The 21500-nt window shown below is 40.1% G+C and overlaps 1 protein-coding gene across 1 annotated transcript in view; it reads left to right on the top strand.

Annotated features, from left to right (window-relative positions):
• The window catches only part of sarnp (SAP domain containing ribonucleoprotein), a 105016-nt gene extending 85397 nt beyond the window's left edge, over nucleotides 1-19619 (top strand). Inside the window, exon 11 of the mRNA XM_051676688.1 lies at nucleotides 19473-19619. Within this exon, the coding sequence (XP_051532648.1) occupies nucleotides 19473-19514 (42 nt within the window). The 3' untranslated portion in view covers nucleotides 19515-19619. The remainder of the gene's footprint in view (nucleotides 1-19472) is intronic.
• Nucleotides 19620-21500: the final 1881 nt, after the last annotated feature.

Genomic DNA, 21500 nt, shown 5'->3' with positions numbered 1-21500 from the left:
TTTCTGTCTGTCTTAGTAGCGTTTACTGGTAATGTTTGAAATTCAGCTGTGCAAAAAATGCAAGTTACATAGGTATGCTGTATAATGAGGTCACAGATGCCAAGAGCGCTAACTGGATAATGAAAAACCAACAAATTTGTGTCTTTTCCAATTTGTAGACTTGTTCTTGCAAATTAATTCTTGCAACGGCACAGCAAATAAAAACAATTATTTACTGTATTTTCCAGAAAAAAAAGTCACACCTGACTATAAGTCACACCAGGTAAAAATCGCGTTGTTGATAGAGAGAAAAAAACACAAGTCGCACTTACAGAGGTTGGATCTAGCAGGCACTAGGATGCGGGAGCAGCCACCCGGCCTCCATTCACCAGTTCAGATGTCAAACGCACTCCATGAAGATTACAGTACCGATCAGAATCTACACATCGAATCATGGTGTTTTTGGACTTAAAACAGGACAATTTGCTTTTAGTAATAGTTTCTCATTCTTTTTATGTTTCATGAGAGAAACGCGACAAGTAAGCCACATCTGTTCATAACATCTGTAACTCTATGCTGTGCACAAATAAACAGCTTTTAGTCTTTAAGTAAAACAATACACCTGTTGTATTCTGTTCATTCATTTGGCTCACTGACTGAATGTTTTTACACAAGTGTGATGAAGCATAATTTTGTGGGCATGTGAGGAGCTGCATTTGACAGTGGGCTAGAGTTTGTTAGAACAATATTGTAATGATGGACAAAATATTTAAACTGGTTGCATAAAATACTTCGTAATGGCAAATATACTGAATTGGCAACTTTAAAACTCTTCTACCATCTCTATGCCTTCACTAAAATGCCAGAAAAGAACTGTATTTATTTATTTTGAGGAGTCTGACAATTTTCCGTGGCACACCTGACAATCTTTCACGAAACACTGGTTTAGGTAGCCAAATTGTATTACAGAAGATTTGGCTGACATCTCATGATGTTAACAAATAAATCAGACAATGCATAAGCAATTTAGTGGTATCCCTGCAGTTGTGGTCTTGACCGGTCTTGAAATAAAATTCCGAGTCCTCTTTGTCTGAGACAGAGACAAGACTGAGTAAAAATGTGGTCAATTCCGAGACGAGACCGAAACCTTCAAAAAGTGGTTTCAAGAGCGATCTCAAGTACTATAATACTGCTGTTGGGCACCGCTTATACAAAAAAAAAAAAGATATATAAGGTATCCCGTCTGGGCCAGGGGCTGAAGTTGCCCTGGCTCTTTCTACCACTTGCCTGATCTCACTCAGCTTGGGTGGAGCTACATCAAATCACACTACTGGCTCCGCTGGCTGGGGGACAAGCCTAGCGGGCTGTCTTTATGGGTATCCCCTAGTTCTTTTATGTGATCTTCTAGATCTTGCTTCGGCATCACCAGCTTTCCGTATCTCTTCGAGAAGATTTCTGGCAAATTTAAAAGTATCCTTGACAAATTTTATCCTCTCATGCTCCTTCCTTCTCTGCTGTCAAATTCTCTTTGCCCTCCACAAAACCGACAACCAAGCCCTTATGCCATCCCACAGTACCTTTAAGCCCTCCTCCTCATGCTCATCTGCTCTTCTCTATGCCTTGCTCTTTCACCAGCTGAAATATTTCCTTTTCTCTCCTACCTATCACTCTGGGACCACATCTCTTTACTGACGCATCCCCAAATCTACCTACACATTCTTTATAGACAATGTCACTAAACATTATAAAGCCTCCACCCTTCCGCAAAGTGCATTCTCCAAGGTGGAGCACAGGTCTTGGTCTAGTCTGCTCCAGGCTTCATTATCGTTAGATCTTGACCAATTAATTAGTTTCCTTATCCCTGGCTCCTTTTCATTGTCTTGCCTTCCTTTTCTGGTCTGTGGGTTAACAGTTGTATCTTCTTTCGGCTCACCTCATGGGCATGACTTGTTCTGCTGGCGGTACTGGTCTTCTTGGTGACCCTCCACGACAGTGGATTCAGTAGCACTGTGGTACTTGACCAGGCTCTGTATCCTTGTCTGACCTGCTGCTGCAGTGCAAGGTCGTGTCTGGCTGTTCCCGCCACATTTCATCCTTCCTTGATGAACTCACAGCCACTTGTAAGTCATTACCCTTGTCCACCCGCAGCTGCATTTCCTAAGGATCCTTTTCTCATTATCCGTGGCCATTCCAGTCTTGTCCGTAGAGTCCATCCTAATTGGTCCATCTTCCATCCCACCTCTCTGAGGAGCTGTTTTTATTGTATAGTACTCTCAGTTAGTTAGAATGTCCCATGTTTGAAGACCTGTGGGAAAGGTAACTCACCTGCTCACCCCTGTGGTCCCTGCAGTCAGTCAGTCTTTTCTGACAGTCTTCCGGTCTTCCCTGCATTCCATCTGCCCTATTCACAGCAGTCACTGGGTTCCCAGAATTTTAATAAGATGCACAGGTAAATGTCTAAACCTGCTGGGCATTGCTGCCTGTAGCACCTCCAACGGTGCCTTCAGTTGTCCAGCTACAGGGTCATCAGCCGAGAGCTACCTATCACAGATGATTCACACCATTAATCTCGCAACATCTCCTGGTGGTGGGGCAGCGATCAGGGGCGTTAGGGTTAGCCACCTGTCACCCCCCGCAGCTGGACACCGTATTCTTTCGATTGCTTCTCGTTCTTGCTTATTACAGTGCTGTAAAGTAGTATTTGCACCCCCCCCCTTCCCCCCCCCCCCAATCCTGATTTCTTCTGTTTTTGTGTAATCTTATACTAAATTGTTTCAAAAATTCAAACAAAATCTTAACTTAAAACAAAGGCAATCTGGGTAAACACAAAATACAATTTTTAAATTATAAATTATTTATTGAAGCAAAAAAAGTTATCCAGTACCAACAGAGCCTGTGTGAAAAATTATTTGCCTTAATTACTAAATCCCCAAATCTATGAAACTGCATTCATAATGGGGTTCAGCTGGACTAGACACACCCAGGCATGATTACTGACAGCCCTGCTTAATCAAATTAACACTTAAATAAAACTTATTCAGCAACATGAAGTTGGCTAAAAGGTCTCACCCAGTAGCACACTATGCCAAGGTTGAAAGAAATTCCAGAAATTATGAGGAAAAAGGTGATTGAAATACATAAGTCTTAGAAGGGTTACAAAGCTATTTCAAAGCTCTGGGATTCCAAAGAACCACAGTGAGAGCCATTATCTCCAAATGGAGAAAACTTGGCACAGTAGTGAACCTTCCCAGAAGTGGCCAACCTTCTAAAATTCCTCCAAGAGCACAGCGACGACTCATCCAGGAAGTCGCCAAAATGCCAAGGACAGCATCCAAGGAACTGCAGGCCTCTCTCACATCAATAAAGGTCATTGTTCATGACTCTACTATCAGAAAGACACTGGCCAAAAATGGCATCCACGGAAGAGTGGTGAGGTGAAAACTACTGCTAACCCAGAAGAACATTAAGGCTCATCTGAATTTTGCCAAAACACACCTTGATGATCCTCAAACCTTTTGGGTGAATGTTCTTTGGACTGATGAGTCGAAAGTGGAACTGTTTGGAAAACAGGGGTCCTGTTACATCTGGTGTAAATCAAACACAGAATTCCACAAAAAGTACATCATACCTATGGACAAGCATGGTGGTGGTAGTGTGATGGTGTGGTGATGCTTTGCTGCTCAGGGCCAGGGCAACTTGCAATAATTGAGGGAAACATGAATTCCACTCTCTACCAGAAAATCCTAAAGAAGAACGTCCGGTCATCAGTCTGTGAGTTGAAGCTCAGGCACAACTGGATTATGCAGCAAGACAAGGAACCAAAGCATAGAAGTAAGTCCACCTCTAAATGGCTCAAAAGAAGCAAAATTAAAGTTTTGGAGTGGCCTAGTCAAAGTCCTGACTTGAACCTGATTGAGATGCTGTGGCAGGACCTTAAATGGGCAGTTCATGCTTGAAAACCCTCCAATGTGGCTGAACTAAAGCAGTTCTGCAAAGTAGAGTGAGACAAATTCCACCACAGCATTGTGAAAGACTGATCTCCAGTTATTGGAAGCGTTTGCTTGCAGTTGTTAAAGGTGACACAACCAGCTATTAAGTTTAAGGGGGCAGTTTGTTTTTCACATGAGTGATCTAGGTGTTGGATAACTTTTTTGATTCAATAAAAAATATATATTTGAAAACTGTATTTTATGTTTCCTCAGGATGCCTTTGTTTTATGTTATGTCTTGTTTGAAGGTCTAAAACAATTTAGTATGAAAAATACACAAAAATAGAACAAATCAGGAAGGGGGCAAATACTTTTTAACAGCACTGTGTATGTGTATGTTTGTGTGTGTGTGTGTGTATGTATATGTATGTATATGTATGTATGTATGTATGTATGTATGTGTATATATATATATGTATATATATATATATATATATATATATATATATATATATATACATACACACACACACACACACACACACACACCAATCAGCCACAACATTAAAACCACCTGCCTAATATTGTGTAGGTCCCCCTCGTGCCGCCAAAACAGTGCCAACCCGCAGCTCAGAATGGCATTTTGAGATGCTATTCTTCTCACCACAAATGTACAGAGCCGTTATCTGAGTTACCGTAGACTTTGTCCGTTTAAACCAGTCTGGCCATTCTCTGTTGACCTCTTGCATCAAGACATTTCTGTCCACAGAACTGCCGCTCATATATATATATATACATACTGAACAAAAATATAAACGCAACATGTAAATTGTTGGTCCCATGTTTCTGAGCTTTCATTAGGGCCTAATGAATTTATTTCAATTGACTGATTTCCTTAAATGAACTGTAACTCAGTAAAATCTTTGTTGCATGTTGCGTTTATATTTTTGTTCAGTGTATATATATATATATATATATATATATATATATATATATATATATATATATATATATATATATATATATATACAGTACACAGCATAAATGAGTACGCCCCCTCTGAACATAAAGATATAATTCTATTTCTAAATGATTACTATTACAATTTATGCGAAGATGACAAAATTGAAATGTATTTAACATATACTTAATAACATAATCGAAATGCACTACCATTCAAAAGTTTAGGGTCACTTACACATTCTTTATATATATATATATATATATATATATATATATATATATATTTTTTTTTTTTTTTTTTTCACATTTTAGAATAATAGTAAAGTCATCACAACTATGGAATAATAGAAATGGAAATATGGGAATTATGTTATGACTAAAAAAAATCCAAAATAAATAAAAACTTTGTTATATTTAGCATTTTCAAAGTGGCCACACTTTGCCTAGATTTTGCAGAAATGTACTCTTGGCATTTTCTCAACCAACTTCTTGAGGTATCACCCTGGGGTGCTTTTTAAACAGTATTGAAGGAGTTCCCATTTATGTTGGGCACTTAGTGGCTGCTTTTCTTAATTATTCAAAGTCATCCATTTCAAAAACTTTTATATTTTTGTCTACAAAACAAATTTCAAACATTTAAGCATATGCCTTCTGATCAAAAGGTTTTTAAGATCATGAGAAACATTTCAGGAAAGTGACCCCAAACCTTTGAACGGTAGTGTATATGTTATCAATATCTGTAAAATAATTAAATTAGGCAGTTTTGCTTAAGTAAAGGGTTGCAAACATTAGTACACTCTTGAATAAATTCAAATAGTATGCAATATTTTAGTACTTAGAAAGTTCTCCATAATTTTAAATATTGCTCTGACCCTTCTTGACATCAAGTGTACAAGTTAATGACATATTGTCACGCACATCCTCTTCCACTCCTGGAGGATGACCTCCTTGAGTACTCTGTTTAATGGGGAGTGAGGATCGACTTGCGCCCCACAGGTGCTTAAATAGGGTTGAGGTTGGGTGACATACTATCTTGTTTATCCATAGGAATGCAGCAGTGGCTTTGGAAAAATGTTAGGGTTGTTGTCATGGTAAAATAAAAAAAAAGTGCCCGACTTTGTGGTGGGAAGAGAGGGTGGCATCTTCATTTAAAAAAAAAAAAAAAAAAATATCTGTGAGTTCATTATGCCATTGAAATACAATTACCCCACACCTTCAGCACACCTAAATCCCAATATAAGAATTTTACCACCACTGTACATCACTGTGGGTACCATGCACTTCCCACTGTACTCCCGTGTGACACCATGCATTTTGGATTTCATCGGATCCAAAAACAAAAAATGATTTTGAGCTCATGAGACAAGCTTATAGATTCTCAAAGGTCTGCACCTTTATCAGTATGGGCCATGGCAAAAGCTAAACGAGCTTTTTATGGTTTGGGTTCAGCAGTGCCTTTCTGTGTGGATGACAACCGTGCATTCCACTTCTTGCAGAGTGTGTCTTACTGTGTGAGATGAAACAATCCCTCCAGTTTGGCTTCCCACAGCTTTTGCCAGCTCTGAGGCACATGCTTGGCATTTCTTGGCAGAAATCGCTCATCATGAGGTGAAAGCTTACAGCGACTGTCTGAACATTTCAGCAGTCTTGTCACAAGTCCATTCTTTTTGAATTTCTGTGTTATTTTTGCTACTGTGTTTTGAGCCAATAACAGTGATTTGCTAATACTCTTGTACCATTGTTCCCTTTTGTGCAATTAAATAATTTTCTTTTTTTATTTACTTTACGATTTTCTCCCATGTGGTCCATTTGTTGTCAGCATCGAGTCTGAGAGTGATTCAATGAGAAGTAAAACTTTTACACTTTAACCAACTATGTCTATTTGAGTGTGATGTTCAATAGAATAATCTGCTGATCAATGTCCCTCATCTAGCACCAGAAAATATTTTAAGTTTTATATTATAACTTTCAGGAAGGTGTACTCATTTTTGCGACAAGGCCTTTTATCATTTTGATGTTGCTTAAACGTTACATTATAAATGAACACCAGATATGTCTTATTTGTAAAGCGAGAGAGTTGAATTTGTTAGGTCTTAGAGGAGGTGTACTCATTTATGCTGTGTGTGTGTGTGTGTGTGTGTATATATATATATATATATATATATATATATATATATATAAGCTCTGGATAAATTAAGAGACCACTGCAAAATTATCAGTTTGTCTGGATTTACTGTTTATTTGTGTTTGAGTAAAATGAACATTTTTGTTTAATTCTATTAAGTACTGACAAAATGTCTCCCAGATTCCAAATAAAAATGTTATTTAGGGCATTTATTTGCAGAAAATGACAACTGGTTTCAGTGATTTCAGACCTCGAATAATGCAAAGAAAACAAGTTCATATTCATTTTTAAACAACACAATACTAATGTTTTAACTTGGGAAAAGTTCAGAAATCAATATTTGATGGAATAACCCTGATTTTCAATCACAGCTTTCATGCGTCTTGGCTTTATGCCACTCCTGGCTCAAAAATTCAAGCAGCTCAGCTTTGTTTGATGACTTGTTGCCATCCATCTTCCTCTTGATCACATTCCAGAGGTTTTCAATGGGGTTCAGGTCTGGAGACTGGGCTGGCCATTACAGGGTCTTGATCCGGTGGTCCTCCATCCACACCTTGATTGACCTGGCTGTGTGGCATGGAGCATTGTCCTGCTGGAAAACCTAATCCTCAGAGTTGGGGGAACATTGTCAGAGCAGAAAGAAGCAAGTTTTCTTCCAGGACAACCATGAACGTGGCTTGATTCATGTGTCCTTCACAAAGATGAATCTGCCCGATTCCAGCCTTACTGAAGCACCCACAGATCATCACCGGTCCTCCACCTGGTCATCTAATATTTAGATGGAGGCCTGGAGAGGCCTTCAAGCCACAGTGTCTCGCACACACTGAGAAATTTGATGGAGGATCGGTGATGATCTGGGGGTGCTTCAGCAAGGTTGGAATAGGGCAGACTCGTCTTTGTTAATCCGGCGTTCATCAAAAAATTGAGGACCACTGTTCTAATTGAATATTTTATCTTTTCTAAATGTAAATATAACATCAAATCCTGAAGCCAATGTGCAGCTTTAGGTGGGTTTGCAGATTTCAAGTGCAACAAAATTTGTCTACGAGCTAATAAGGATGCAAATGAAATGGCATTGATTTGCCTATATGTCAAGTTCAATTCCCCACTTGGAACCTTGAATATACCAATTCTAGCACTCTGCTCCAACCATACATCACATACTTTAGAGAGTATGTCAAACAGTGGATCAATACTTAATCAATTTTGGACAAAACCAGATCATGTGTGTTAAATCTGCTACACCAGCATCTTTTGCTTGTTTTATCAAAATTAGATTAAAGGAAGATATTCGTGCTCTGCTTAGATGTAAACAGTGCAGAACCTTAAACTGTATTAAATTCAGTTATGCACAAGAAGTACTACCATTCACTCTTGGCCGTGCACTGCTCCAAATTTCATCTGGAAGTTCTATTCCAAGCTCTTTTTAACCATTATCCTTAATTTTACCTGTTCCTATGCTGTTTGTAAACATTATTAAATAGACGAATGATATAAAAACTTGCAAGTGGAGGGGTGCTTCTAAGAGAAAATCTGCAGGAGATCTTGACGGAATATTAGGGAATGATGGGCAGTTAGTTTTCGCAAAGTGACAAACCTGAAAATAACGAAAAAGATCTGTCTGATTGAGATTGAGTTTGGAGCCAAGATCATTAAAATTGGCGAATGTGTTATCTGTGTAAAGATCACTAAACTGTGCAATGCCCTTATTATGCCATTGTGTAAAAGTGAAATCTAGTTTAGCTGGCAGGAAAGTATGATTGTTACATATTGGGCTTTGAAGCAGAAGTGTTTGTCGCAACTGGAAATGCTGATGTAGCTGTGTCCATATTTTAAGAGTAGAATAAACAACAGGACTAGATGTGTACTGTACAGTATTAATAGGTAAGCTAGATGTAACTAGGGCTTGTAGAGAAGTTGTTATACAAGATTTAGACTCTGCCTCACACCAGTCAGTGGCTGGTGAATGCATCCAGTAAGCTATCATATGTATCTGAGCCACCCAATAGTAGAACATAAAATTATGAAGAGCTAAACCCCCATCAACTTTGTGTTTCTGAAGGAACTCTTTCCTAATCCTAAGAGCTTTTCCATCCCATATAAATCTAGAAATCTATTTATCTCTCATACTAAAAAGAGTTTTGGATAAATAGGGAGACACTGAAATGAGTATAAGACCTTAGGAACTAGGAAGGACAGTCATTTTTACACAATTCACCCTGCCAACTAAAGTCAAGTGAAGAATCCTCCATTTTTGAAGGTCAGATTTAAGTTCAGTTAAAAATGGAACAAAATTATTTTCATAAAGACCCTTGAAATTACATGTAATGTTAATAACTAAATATTTAAACCCAAACATGTATATTCCTAGCCAGTGTATTTACAGGCATACATTCACTTTTGGAGATATTTATCTTATAACCTGAAAAAGTACCAAAATTATGTTGTCAGCATATAATGAGAGTTTTTGCTCCTCACCCCATTTGCAAATACCACGGATTGAAGGTGTAGCCTTAAGTATTAGAGATAATGGTTCTATTGCAATAGTAAACAGAAGGGGGCTTAATGGGCACCCTTGATGAGTACCCCTTGACATAAAAATTTTTTTGACCTCAGTTTATTAGTAACCACAGAAGCAACTGGAGAAGTAAACAGAAGACAGATCCACTCTATAAATTTGGGACCAAAACCAAACCTTCCCGTAGCAAAGAAAAGATAATTACACTCTACCTGATCAAATGCCTTTTCAGCATTTAATGACACTACAAATTCAGGGGTATCATGAGATGAGGGATTGTAAAGGACATTGAGAAGACCACAAACATTGGAAAATAAGTGTGACCCTTTATGACATCAGTCTGACCAACCAAATGGGACTCTAATTGGATAGCCAATAATTTTACTAGAATTTTGACATCAGAGTTTAACAGAAATTGGTTTATATGAACTAAACTTAGTTGCCTCCTTATCAGGTTTCAGTAAAAGTGTAATCAGTGCTTCTGTAAGAGATTTTGGCTGGAAGCCTTGAGATAGAGAATGTTCAAACATATTGAGTAGAAAGGTGGATAATTTGGCAGAAAACTTCTTATAGAATTCAATTGGGAATCCATCAGCCCCAGGGGCCTTGCTACTCTGCATTGCTTAGATACCTTTAGAGATTTCCTCAAGTTGAAGAGGTTGATCTAAATTCTCTTTTTGCTCAGATGAGATGGTAGGAACCATTATTTTATTAAAAAAAAAAAAAAACTATCAGCAAAGACTGATTAACAGGTGACTGATTTATAAAGGTAAGCGTAAAAGTCTTAAAAGTTGTATTAATTGTAAGGGGGTTAACAGACATTTCCCCTGATTGATCTTCAATTTGGGAAATAAGTTGTGCTGCAGATCTGGATTTAAGTTGATGAGCCTGGAGTCAACCAGCCTTTTCCCCATGCTCATAGAAAAAGCCTTGTGACCAAAGAATAAGCCGCTCTGTATGAGATGTTGAGATTAAGTTATTTTGGGTCTGAAGTGCAATCCTTTCTTTATAGCAAGGGTGTCAAAATCAGTTCCTGGAGGGCCGCAGCCCTGCAGAGTTTAGTTCCAGCCCTGCTCCAAAATGCCGCCTCGTAATCTTCAAGCGCTCCTGAAGACATTGATTAACTGCTTCAGGTGTGTTTAATTAGGGTTGGAGCTAAACTCTGCTGGACTGTGGCCCTCCAGGAACTGAGTTTGACACTCCTGCTTTATAGAATTCAGGTGTAGGAAATTTAGAATATCGACTGTCAATTTCCGATATTGCATCAATTACCTGTTGCCGTTTTCTTTCCCCCACTTTCTTTTAAATAAAAGCAGAATATGATATAATTTCCCCTCTGAGCACTACTATAATTGTCTCCCAGAGGAGGGAGGGTGAAACCAGATCAGTTGAGTTACAGTTTAGAAAATTGTCAATGGAAGTAGAAATTAATTGGCAAAATGATTCATCTGATAACAACAAAGTGTTTAAGTGCCATTAGGGGGGCCTGGGTAGCTCAGTGGTAAAATACGCTGGCTACCACCCCTGGAGCTCGCTAGTTTGAATCCCAGGGTGTGCTGAGTGACTCCAGCCAGGTCTCCTAAGCAACTAAATTGGCCTGGTTGCTAGGGAGGGTAGAGTCACATGGGGTAAACTCCTCGTGGTCGCTATAATGTGGTTCGTTCTCAGTGGGGCGCATAGTGAGTTGAGCATGGTTGCCGCGGTGGATGGCATGAAGCCTCCACACGTGCTGTCTCCATAGCAACACGCTCAACAAGCCACGTGATAAGATGCGCGGGTTGACGGTCTCAGACGCGGAGACAACTGGGATTCATCCTCCGCCACCCAGACTGAGGCAAATCACTACGCGACCACGAGGACTTAAAAGCACATTGAGAATTGGGCATTCCAAATTGGGAGAAAAATAAAAAATAAATAAAAAATGTTTTAAGCGCCACAGGCAGCTGGTGTAGTTTAAGGGAAAAGAAGGGTCGAGTAGTAAGGGAGCATGATCAGATTCTACAATAGCTGAATATTCTACCCCTTTTAATGAAGAGAGGAGATTTTTGTCTATAAAAAAATCAATTCTTGAATAGCAGTGGTGTAAAGAAGGACAATACCTTGCTGTGGGGGTTAAAGCATCATAGGCCTACACACCCAGCCTGGCTCATAAAAGCAGACAGTTCGATTGCCATTTTAGGATTAGAGGGGTATTAGAGGGTCCATTACACAATTTAGATCATCCCTCAAAATCAAATAATGTGAATTGAAATTGGGCAGTCCCGAAACAAGCTTATATCCCCCATTATCCTAGTTAGGGACATAAACATTCACTAGCAAAACAAGGGTATGAAAAAGTTGTCCCGAAACAATAATATAACAACCCTGAGGGTCAGCAATGATATTAGAGACTGAAAACTGTATTCTTTTATGGATTATTATATATATCCAATTTTGTAACTGAACCAAACCAGACAGTTATTGAAGTGCAGAGGACAGACTCAATGACTGCTGAGTAGAACTGTATCAGCAGCGCCTGTGGCAGGTTGAACTTCCTCAACTGGCGAAGGAAGTACAACCTCTGCTGGGCCTTTTTTGCAATGGAGTCAATGTGGGTCTCCCACTTCAGGTCCTGTGAGATGGTAGTGCCCAGAACTTGAATGACTCCACTGCTGCCACAGTGCTGTTTAGAATGGTGAGGGGGGACAATGTTGGGGTGTTCCTCCTAAAGTCCACAATCATCTCCACCGTTTTGAGCATGTTCAGCTCAAGGATGTTTTGACTGCACCAGACAGCCAGCTGTTTAATCTCCCTTCTGTATGCAGACTTATCGTCATCTCGGATGAGGCCGATGACAGTGGTGTCATCTGCAAACTTCAGGAGTTTGGCAGAGGGGTCCTTGGCGATGCAGACATTGGTGTAGAGGGAGGAGAGTAGTGGGGAGAGCACACATCCCTGGGGGGCACCAGTGCTGATTGTACAGGTGCTGGAAGTGAGTTTTCCCTGTCTCACCAGCTGCTGCCTGTCCATCAGAAAGCTTGTAATCCACTGACAGATAGACGTGGGAACAGAGAGTTGGTGTAATTTAGTCCTGAGAATAGCTGGAATGATGTTGTTGAAAGCCAAACTGAAGTCCACAAAAAGGATCCTTGCATATGTCCCTGGTCTGTCCAGATGTTGCAGGATATGATGCGATCCCATGTTGACTGCATCATCCACAGACCTGTTTGCTCGATAAGCAAATTGAAAGGGATCTAAAAAGGGTCCAGCGATGTCCTTCAGGTGGGCCATCACCAGTCTCTCAAATGACTTCATGACCACAGACGTCAGGGCGATAGGTCTGTAGTCATTAAGTCCTGTGATTTTTGGTTTCTTTGGGACAGGAATGATGATTGAGCATTTGAAGCAGCAGGGAGCTTTCCTTTTGTTTTTGAAAGACACGACACACATCATCTTCACAGATCTTAAGTGCAGCTTGTGTAACAGGAGGGGGGAGGAGGGGGGTTGCAGGAGATGTTGGTGTTTGTGTGAATTGAAGGTCAGAGCGGGTGTGGGGTGTGAGATTGGGCCTTTCAAATCAACAGTAGAACACATTCAGGTCATCAGCCAGTTGTTGGTCCACCACAGGATTGTGGGTAGGAGTCCTGTAATTCGTAAGTTGTTTCATGCCACTCCACACTGATGCAGGGTCATTAGCTGAAAACTTGTTTCCTTATTCAGTGTGTTCCTGGCCTGATTGTACAAGACAAGGCCTCTGTAAGCATCCTCTTTGGCCTGACGTAGCTGCCTGAGTTCTGCTGTAAACCATGGTTTGTCATTGTTAAACGTTATATAAATCCTAGTAGGGATGCACATATCCTCACAGAAACTGATATATGATGTAACAGTATCTGTGAGCTCATCCAGATTGGTGTCTTCATATCAGACTCCAGTCGCTGCCATCCCACTAGACGCCGTTTGATATGGGAGAATGGGATTATCTTTTTAAGATTTTGGAAATATACAGGTTCGGGAAAACTTTTATTGTTTGGATAAAGTTACTTTATAGACACCCGGTAGTGGTGGTTTCAGATTAGTTTACTCTGGATAGGGGTACCCGGCAGGGTTGCCCTCTTTCCCCATTATTGTTCTGTCTTGCCCTGGAACCATTAGCAGCCGCGATAAGAAGGGAAGATGATTTTCCAGGGGTGGTGGCGGGAGGTATATCACATAAGATTTTGCTTTATGCAGATTATATTTTGTTATTTGTCTCTGAATCTACTAGATCTATACCTTGTCTCCACAGAATTATTAATTCCTTTTCTAAGTTCTCAGGATACAGAGTCAATTGGTCTAAATCCGAAGCTTTGGCTCTGACAGCGTACTGCCCAGTAATGGCTTTCCAGCCGGGTGCCTTCCAGTGGCCCAAACAGGGCATTAAGTATTTGGGCATTTTATTCCCAGCAAATTTGTCTGATTTAGTTAGTTAATTTTGACCCCTTAATTAAAAGATTTTCGAGCGATGTGGCCAGATGGGCTTCATTACATTTATCTGTGATTGGGAAGGTTAATGTTATTAAAATGAATTGTATTCCAAAATTTAACTACTTGTTACAGTCTCTCCCTGTATATGTCTCCCTCTCTTATTTCAAGCAATTGGATAGTATAGTGAAGTCCTTCATTTGGAATAGCAAACGTCCCAGATTACATTTTAATAAGTTGCATAGGCCGATTGATTAAAGTGGGCCTCACAAGATTTTGTTTTGTTATTATGCATTCGGTCTCAGACATTTGGCTCATTGGTCGCTTCCACCTGAGAGAGCCCCTCCCTGGTTTTGTGTTGAACAGGAAGTTCTTGCCCCTATTTTGCCATTACAAAGCCTTTCTATTAAACTAACCGGATTAGTTAAGTCACACCCCGTTATCTTGCATTTGCACGCGTTATGGGCAAAAATGTCCAGAGTGTTTAATTCGGACATTTATTTAAATGTTTCCTCGAGCATATGGTTGAACCCTAAATTATGTATTGAAAGGTCCCCTTTCTGCTGGTCAGAGTGGATTGTGAGGGGGGTTACTACACTCTGTGACCTATATGGGAGTGGAGTGTTTAGATCTTTGGAAACTTTGGTTCAACACTTTGAGATTCCCAGATCTCAGTTCTGTAGGTATTTAGTGGTAGATATATATAAAAAAAAAAAAATTTCTTTTTTTTTTTTTTACACACACACAAATGTAAAGTGGCAAGAAAAAGTATGTGAACCCTTTGGAATTAGCTGGTTTTCTGCATTAATTGGACATAAAATGTGAACTCATTCAAAGTAACAAGTGTAGAATAAACACAATGTGTTTAAGCTAACAACACACAAACATGTATAATCTTTCATGTCTTTATTGAATGCATCCCATTAAACATTCACAGTGCTTTGGAAAAAGTGATCCCTTGGATTTAATAACTGGTCGATCCTCCTTTGGCAGCAATAACCTCAACCAATTGTTTCCGGTAGCTACGGATTAGACCTGCACAATGTTCACGGCTCTCTTGAAGTCATTCCACAGCATCTCTATTCTCTATGTCTGGGCTCTAACTGGGCCACTCCAAAAGGTGGATTTTCTTTTTTTGAAGCCATTCTATAGTGGATTTACTTCGATATCTAAGGTCATTGTCCTGCTGCATCACCCAAGTTCTACTGAGCTACAGCTGGTGCACAGCCACCCTGATATTATCCTGTAGGATATCTTGATAAACTTGGGAATTCATTTTTCCCTTGATGATGGCAAGCGGTCCAGGCCCTGAAGCAGCAAAGCAGCCCCAAATCATGATTCTCCCTCCACTGTACTTTACCTTTGGGATGATATTTTCATGTTGGTATGCGGTTCCTTTTTTACAGCATACGTAGTGCTGTGTGTTCTTGAAACAATTCAACGCAGCAATGTTTATGTTGGAAAGCAGTGACTTCCTTCATGGTGTCCTGTCATAGACACCATGCCTTTTTAATGTTTTCTGTATAGTAGACTCATGAACAGAGATGTTAACCAGTTCCAAAGATTCCTTCGTGTCTTTAGCTGACTCTCTAGGATTATGTATTTTTTTACCTCACTGAGTATTCTGCAGTGTGCCCTTTGAGTCATCTTGGCTGGACGACCACTTCTAGGGAGAGTAGCCACAGTACTAAATCATCTCCATATATAGACAATTTGTCTAACTGTGGACAGATGAATATCTAAGCTCTTCAAGATAACTTTGTTACCCTTTCCAGCTTTATGCAAAGCAACAATTTTTGATAGGTCTTCAGAGATCTCTTTTTTGGCAAGGGTATGGTCCAGGTCAGCAGATGCTTAGCAAACTTGAAATATTTGAGTGATTTTTATAAGTCAGAGCAGCTCTAACCCACACCTCCAATCTCGTTTCATTAATTGGATGCCAGGTATGCCAACTCCTTACTCTAACCTTACTCTAATTAGCTTTTGTTGATGTCATTAGCCTAGGGTTTACATACTTTTTCCAACCTACACTGTGAATGTTTGAATGATGTATTCAATATGTACAAGAACAATACAATAATTTGTGCGTTGTTAAAACAGACTGTGTTTGTTCATTGTTGTAACTTGGATGAAGATCAAACCAGATTTTAAGACCAATTTATACATAAATGCAGGTAGTTCCAAAGGGTTTGTATACTTGTTCTTGCCATTGTATATTATTTCTCTTTATGCCCCCAGTGAGCAAGCCAAAGGTGACTGTGGCAAGGTACACAAAACTCCATAAGATGTAGATAATGGAGAAAAATAACCTTGGGGGAAACCAGGCTAATCAGCATGAACATAATGCCAATATTAGTTATCTATGTGTAGTGCAAGTTATGGTTTAAAAACCAAATCAAATCAAATCACTTTTATTGTCACACAACCATATACACAAGTGCAATAGTGTGTGAAATTCTTGGGTGCAGTTCCGAGCAACATAGCAGTCATGACAGTGATGAGACATATACCAATCTACAATAAACATCAAATTTACACAACACAATTTAAAATCTAATATACACATAATTACACACAACACAATATACAAATAACATACAATGTAAATTATACAATACACACAATATAGAATACACATTATACAATAAAAAAAAATAGTATATATAGTATATATAAAATGTACAGTAGGTTGTATTGTACTGTATTGACATTCAGGCTGTCGGTTGATAGTCAGTTGCCAGTGTGTTAAGAGAGAATATAATTTATGACAGTCCAGTTTGAGATAATAAGATTAATAAAGTGCGGTGCTGATGTATAAGTCTGATTGCTTGGTGGAAGAAGCTGTCATGAAGTCGGCTGGTGCTGGTCCTGATGCTGTGAAACTGCCTGCCTGATGGTAGCAGTAAGAGCAGCCCATGGCTCGGGTGGCTGGAGTCTCTGATGATCCTCATCATATGTATATATGTCTGGCAGTTCAAACCACCCTTTGCAGGGCTTTGCGTTTGTGGGCGGTGCTATTGCCATACCAGGCGGAGATGCAGCCAGTCAGGATGCTCTCTACAGTGCTGGTGTAGAACCGTGTGAGGATGTGTTGGTTTATTCCAAACTTCCTCAGCCGTCTCAGGAAGAAGAGGTGCTTATGAGCCTTCTTCACAATGTCCTCAGTGTGGACAGACCATGCCAGTTCCTCAGTGATGTGGACACCCAGGAACTTGAAGCTGCTGACTCTCTCCACTGGTGCTCTATTGATGGTGATGGGGCTGTGTTCTCTTTCTCTTCTCCTGAAGTCCACCACAAGCTCCTTTGTCTTACTGACATTAAGGGAGAGGTTGTGCTCCTGACACCAGTGTGTCAGATTGTGCACCTCCTCTCTGTAGGCTGTTTCATCATTGTCAGTGATCAGACCTACCACCGTCGTATCATCAGCAAACTTGATGGCATTGGAGCTATGTGTTTCCACACAGTCATGTGTGTACAGGGAATACAGGAGTGGGCTAAGAACACAGCCCTGTGGGGCTCCAGTTTTGAGGGTCAGTGATGAGATGTTACTGTCCATTCTAAATTGATGCTTGACAAGAAGTCCAGGATCCAGCTGCACAGCGAGCTGTTTAAGCCCAGAGCCCGGAGCTTCTCATCAAGCTTGGAGGGCACTATGGTGTTGAATGCTGAGCTGTAGTCTACAAACAGCATTCTCACATAAGTGTTGCTTTTATCCAGGTGGGAGAGAGCAGTGTGTATTGTAGATGCAATGGCATCATCAGTGGAGCAGTTGTTGCGGTAAGCAAACTGCAGTGAGTCCAGCGATGGAGGCAGCACAGAGCAGATGTAATCTCTGATTAGTCTCTCAAAGCATTTGCTGATGATGGGGGTCAGAGCAACAGGACGCCAGTCATTTAAGCAAGTGATTTTGGATCGCTTTGGTACAGGCACAATGGTGGAAGTTTTAAAGCATGTGAGGACTACAGACAAGCAGAGGGAAAGGTTGAAAATGTCCGTAAAAACAACAGCCAGTTGGTTCGCGCACGCTCTGATGACGTGGCCCAGAATGCCGTCTGGACCCGTGGCTTTACGGATATTCACCTGTCAGAAGGATCGGGTTACATCCGCTACAGAGACGGAGAGTGCACCTCAGCCGTCCGTAGCTTCGGCCGCGAGAGCTCTCTCTGCGAGGGCTGTGTTATTTCCCTCGAACCGTGCATAAAAAGTATTTAGCTCATCCGGGAGAGAGGCAGCGGTGTTCACGGCAGAGTTTTTATTCCCTTTAAAGCCGTGATGATATTAATTCCCTGCCACATGCTTCTAGAGTTGGTGGTGTTAAACTGTCCTTCAATCTTGTTCCTGTACTGGCGTTTTGAACTCCTCCGCATTCCCAGAATTAAAAGCGGAGGTCCGCGCATTAAGTGCCTCCCTATTAATCCAAGGATTCTGGTTTGGGTAGATCCGTATTGTTTTGGACGGAACAACATCCTCTGCGCACTTTCTGATGAAACACGTTATGCTATCAGCGTAAACCTCGATGTCATCATCGGAGGCGGACCAGAACATCTCCCAGTCCGCGTGATCAAAACAGTCTTGTAGCATAGAGTCTGATTGGTCCGACCAACACTGGATCGTTCTGAGGACGGGTGCTTCCTGTTTCAGTTTCTGCCTGTAAGCCGGCAGAAGCAGAATGGAAGAGTGGTCCGATTTGCCAAATGGTGGGCGGGGGAGGGATTTGTAGCCAGCCCGGAAGGGAGAGTAGCAATGGTCCAAAACCCGGTCCCCTTGTGTGTTTAAACTGATGTGTTGGTGGTATTTTGGTGCAATTGATTTAAAATTGGCTTTGTTAAAGTCCCCGGTCTCAATGAATGCGGCCTCAGGGTGCGCGGTTTCCTGCTTGCTTATAATCCCGTACAGTTCCTTGAGTGCCCGGTCTGTGTCGGCTTGTGGTGGGATGTACACAGCTGTGATAATGACCGCTGTGAATTCCCTCGGTAGCCAGAATGGTAGACACAGAAGCATGAGAAATTAGTTTAAATTAGTAAACTGAGTAAATGTTGGTGGCCAATGTTTAAGTTAAAGGAAATGTCTTAAAGTCCATGCTGAATTAACAGCGCAAGTGGATGTAGATGCAGTATCCTTTATTTTTCTGATGAAGGCATTAGTTGGCATTAATTTGTTGTCTATGTATCAAATGGGCCTGCTCTCTGTAAATAAAAAAAACAACTTTGGATTGTCGACGGATGAAGAGACCAGTGAACATTCGTACTGATAATTCTGGCTTGGTCTGAATAGACCTTCAGCATAGAATAGGCCTTCAGGCTAGGTCTTGTAGGCTTTCTTTAATATTAATGTGGCCTGCTGGTTTATATTGATAATTTTTGTTGGGTTTTAGTGCAGAAAAACAGGCAATGGACAGTCTATAAAAATACTCTTAAGAATTTGCCATGATAAGGTTCATTCATGTCACTTATGTCTGTTATGATCTTGTTTTCAATTGCACAATCTTTCTGTTTTTTTTCCCGCTCTTTCTCTTTCAGGCAAAGAAGCGTAAACGTGCTGAGCGGTTTGGAAATGTATGAAAATGGATCTGACCCTATTTGTACTTTATATATATATATATATATATATATATATATATATATATATATATATATATATATATATATATATATATATATATATATTTTTTTTTTTTTTTATTATTTTTTATTTTTTATGTTTAAATGTAATTCTGTAATGCCATGGTTTTCTGTTATTTCAGTGCCATATACATTAAATATACCCCATTTCTTTACGAAATTGTCATCTTTCATTTATTTCCTTCATTGATGAATTGCATAGTTTGGCTCTAAAAAATCCTTTTTAGTCCTCTGACTGTACTATGCCAGACTCTAGGAATGGTGTGGACCTTTTTACATTGCTGTGAAAAAGTATTTCCCCCATCCTGATTTCTTCTGTTTTTGTGTATATCTCATACTCGGTTGTTTCAAAAATCTAACATAAAACGAAGGAAATCCGAGTAAACATAAAATACAGTTGTTAAATGATAATGTTATTTATTGAAGCATAAAAGTTATCCAATACCAAATGGGCCTATGTGGAAAAAGTATTTGCCCCCTTAGTTACTAAATCCCCCAAATCTATGAAACTGCATTCAAAATGGGGTTCAGCTGGACACACCCAGGCCTGATTACTGCTAGCCATGTTCAATCAAATCAACACATAAATAGAACTTTTTCAGCAGCATGATGTTGGCTAAAAGCTCTCACCCAGTAGCACACTATACCAAGGTCAAAAGAAATTCCAGAAAGGATGAGGAAAAAGGTGATTGAAATAGCTTTGTAACCCTTCCCACACTGGTGTATTTCAAAGGCTCTGGGACTCCAGAGTGAGAGCCACAGTGAGAGCCATTATTTTCAAATGGAGAAAACTTGGCACAGTTGTAAACCTTCCTAGAAGTGGACGACCTTCCAAAATTCCTCCAAGAGCACAGCGACGACTCATCCAGGAAATCACAAAGCCAAGGACAACATCCAAGGAACGGCAGGCCTCTCTCACATCAATAAAGACCACTCACTGTTCATGACTCCACTATCAGAAAGACACTGGGCAAAAATGGCATCCATTGAAGAGTGGCAAGGCGAAAACCACCACTAACCCAGAAGAACATTAAGTCTTGTCAGAATTTTGACAAAACCTTGATGATCCTTAAACCTTCTGGGGGAGTGTTCTGTGGACTGATTTGTCAAAAGTGGAACTGTTTGGAAGGCAGGGGTCCCGTTACATCTGGCATAAAAATAACAGAATTCCACAAAAAGAACATAATACCTATGGTCAAGCATGGTGGTGGTAGTGTGATGGTGTGGGGATGCTTTGCTGCTTCAGGGCCAGGATGACTTGCAATAATAGAGGGAAACATGAATTCTGCTCTCTACCAGAAAATCATTAAGAAGAACCTCTGGCCATCAGTCTGTGAGTTGAAGCTCAACACAACAGGATTATGCAGCAAGACAATGATCCAAAGCATAGGAGTAAGTCCATCTCTGAATGGCTCAAAATAAGCTAAATTAAAGTTTTGGAGTGGCCTAGTCAAAGTCCTGACTTGAACCCGATTGAGATGCTGTGGCAGGAACTTAAACGGGCAGTTCATGCTCGAAAACCATTCAATGTGGCTGAACTAAAGCAGTTCTGCAAAGAAGAGTGGGCCAAAATTCAACTACAGAGTTGTGAAAGACTGATCTCCAGTTATCAGAAGTGTTTGCTTGCAGTTGTTGTTGCTAAAGGTGGCACAATCAGCTATTAATTTTAAGGGGCAGTTCGTTTTTCACATGGGTGATCCAGGTGTTGGAAAACTTTTTTGCTTCAATAATATAAATATATATATATATATATATATATATATATATATATATATATATATATATATATATATACACACATACACATTTGAAAACTGTATTTTGTGTTTACTCAGGCTGCCTTTGTTTTATATTATAACTCATTTGAAGCTCAAAGAATTTAGTATGAAAAATACACAAAAATAGAACAAATTGGGAAGGGCGCAA

Source organism: Myxocyprinus asiaticus, chromosome 37 (genome assembly GCF_019703515.2).
Source record: "Myxocyprinus asiaticus isolate MX2 ecotype Aquarium Trade chromosome 37, UBuf_Myxa_2, whole genome shotgun sequence".
In the NCBI taxonomy this organism is placed as follows: Eukaryota; Metazoa; Chordata; class Actinopteri; order Cypriniformes; family Catostomidae; genus Myxocyprinus; species Myxocyprinus asiaticus.
The sequence above is the reverse complement of the archived record's forward strand: the minus strand, read 5'-3'. Positions and strand labels throughout refer to the sequence as shown.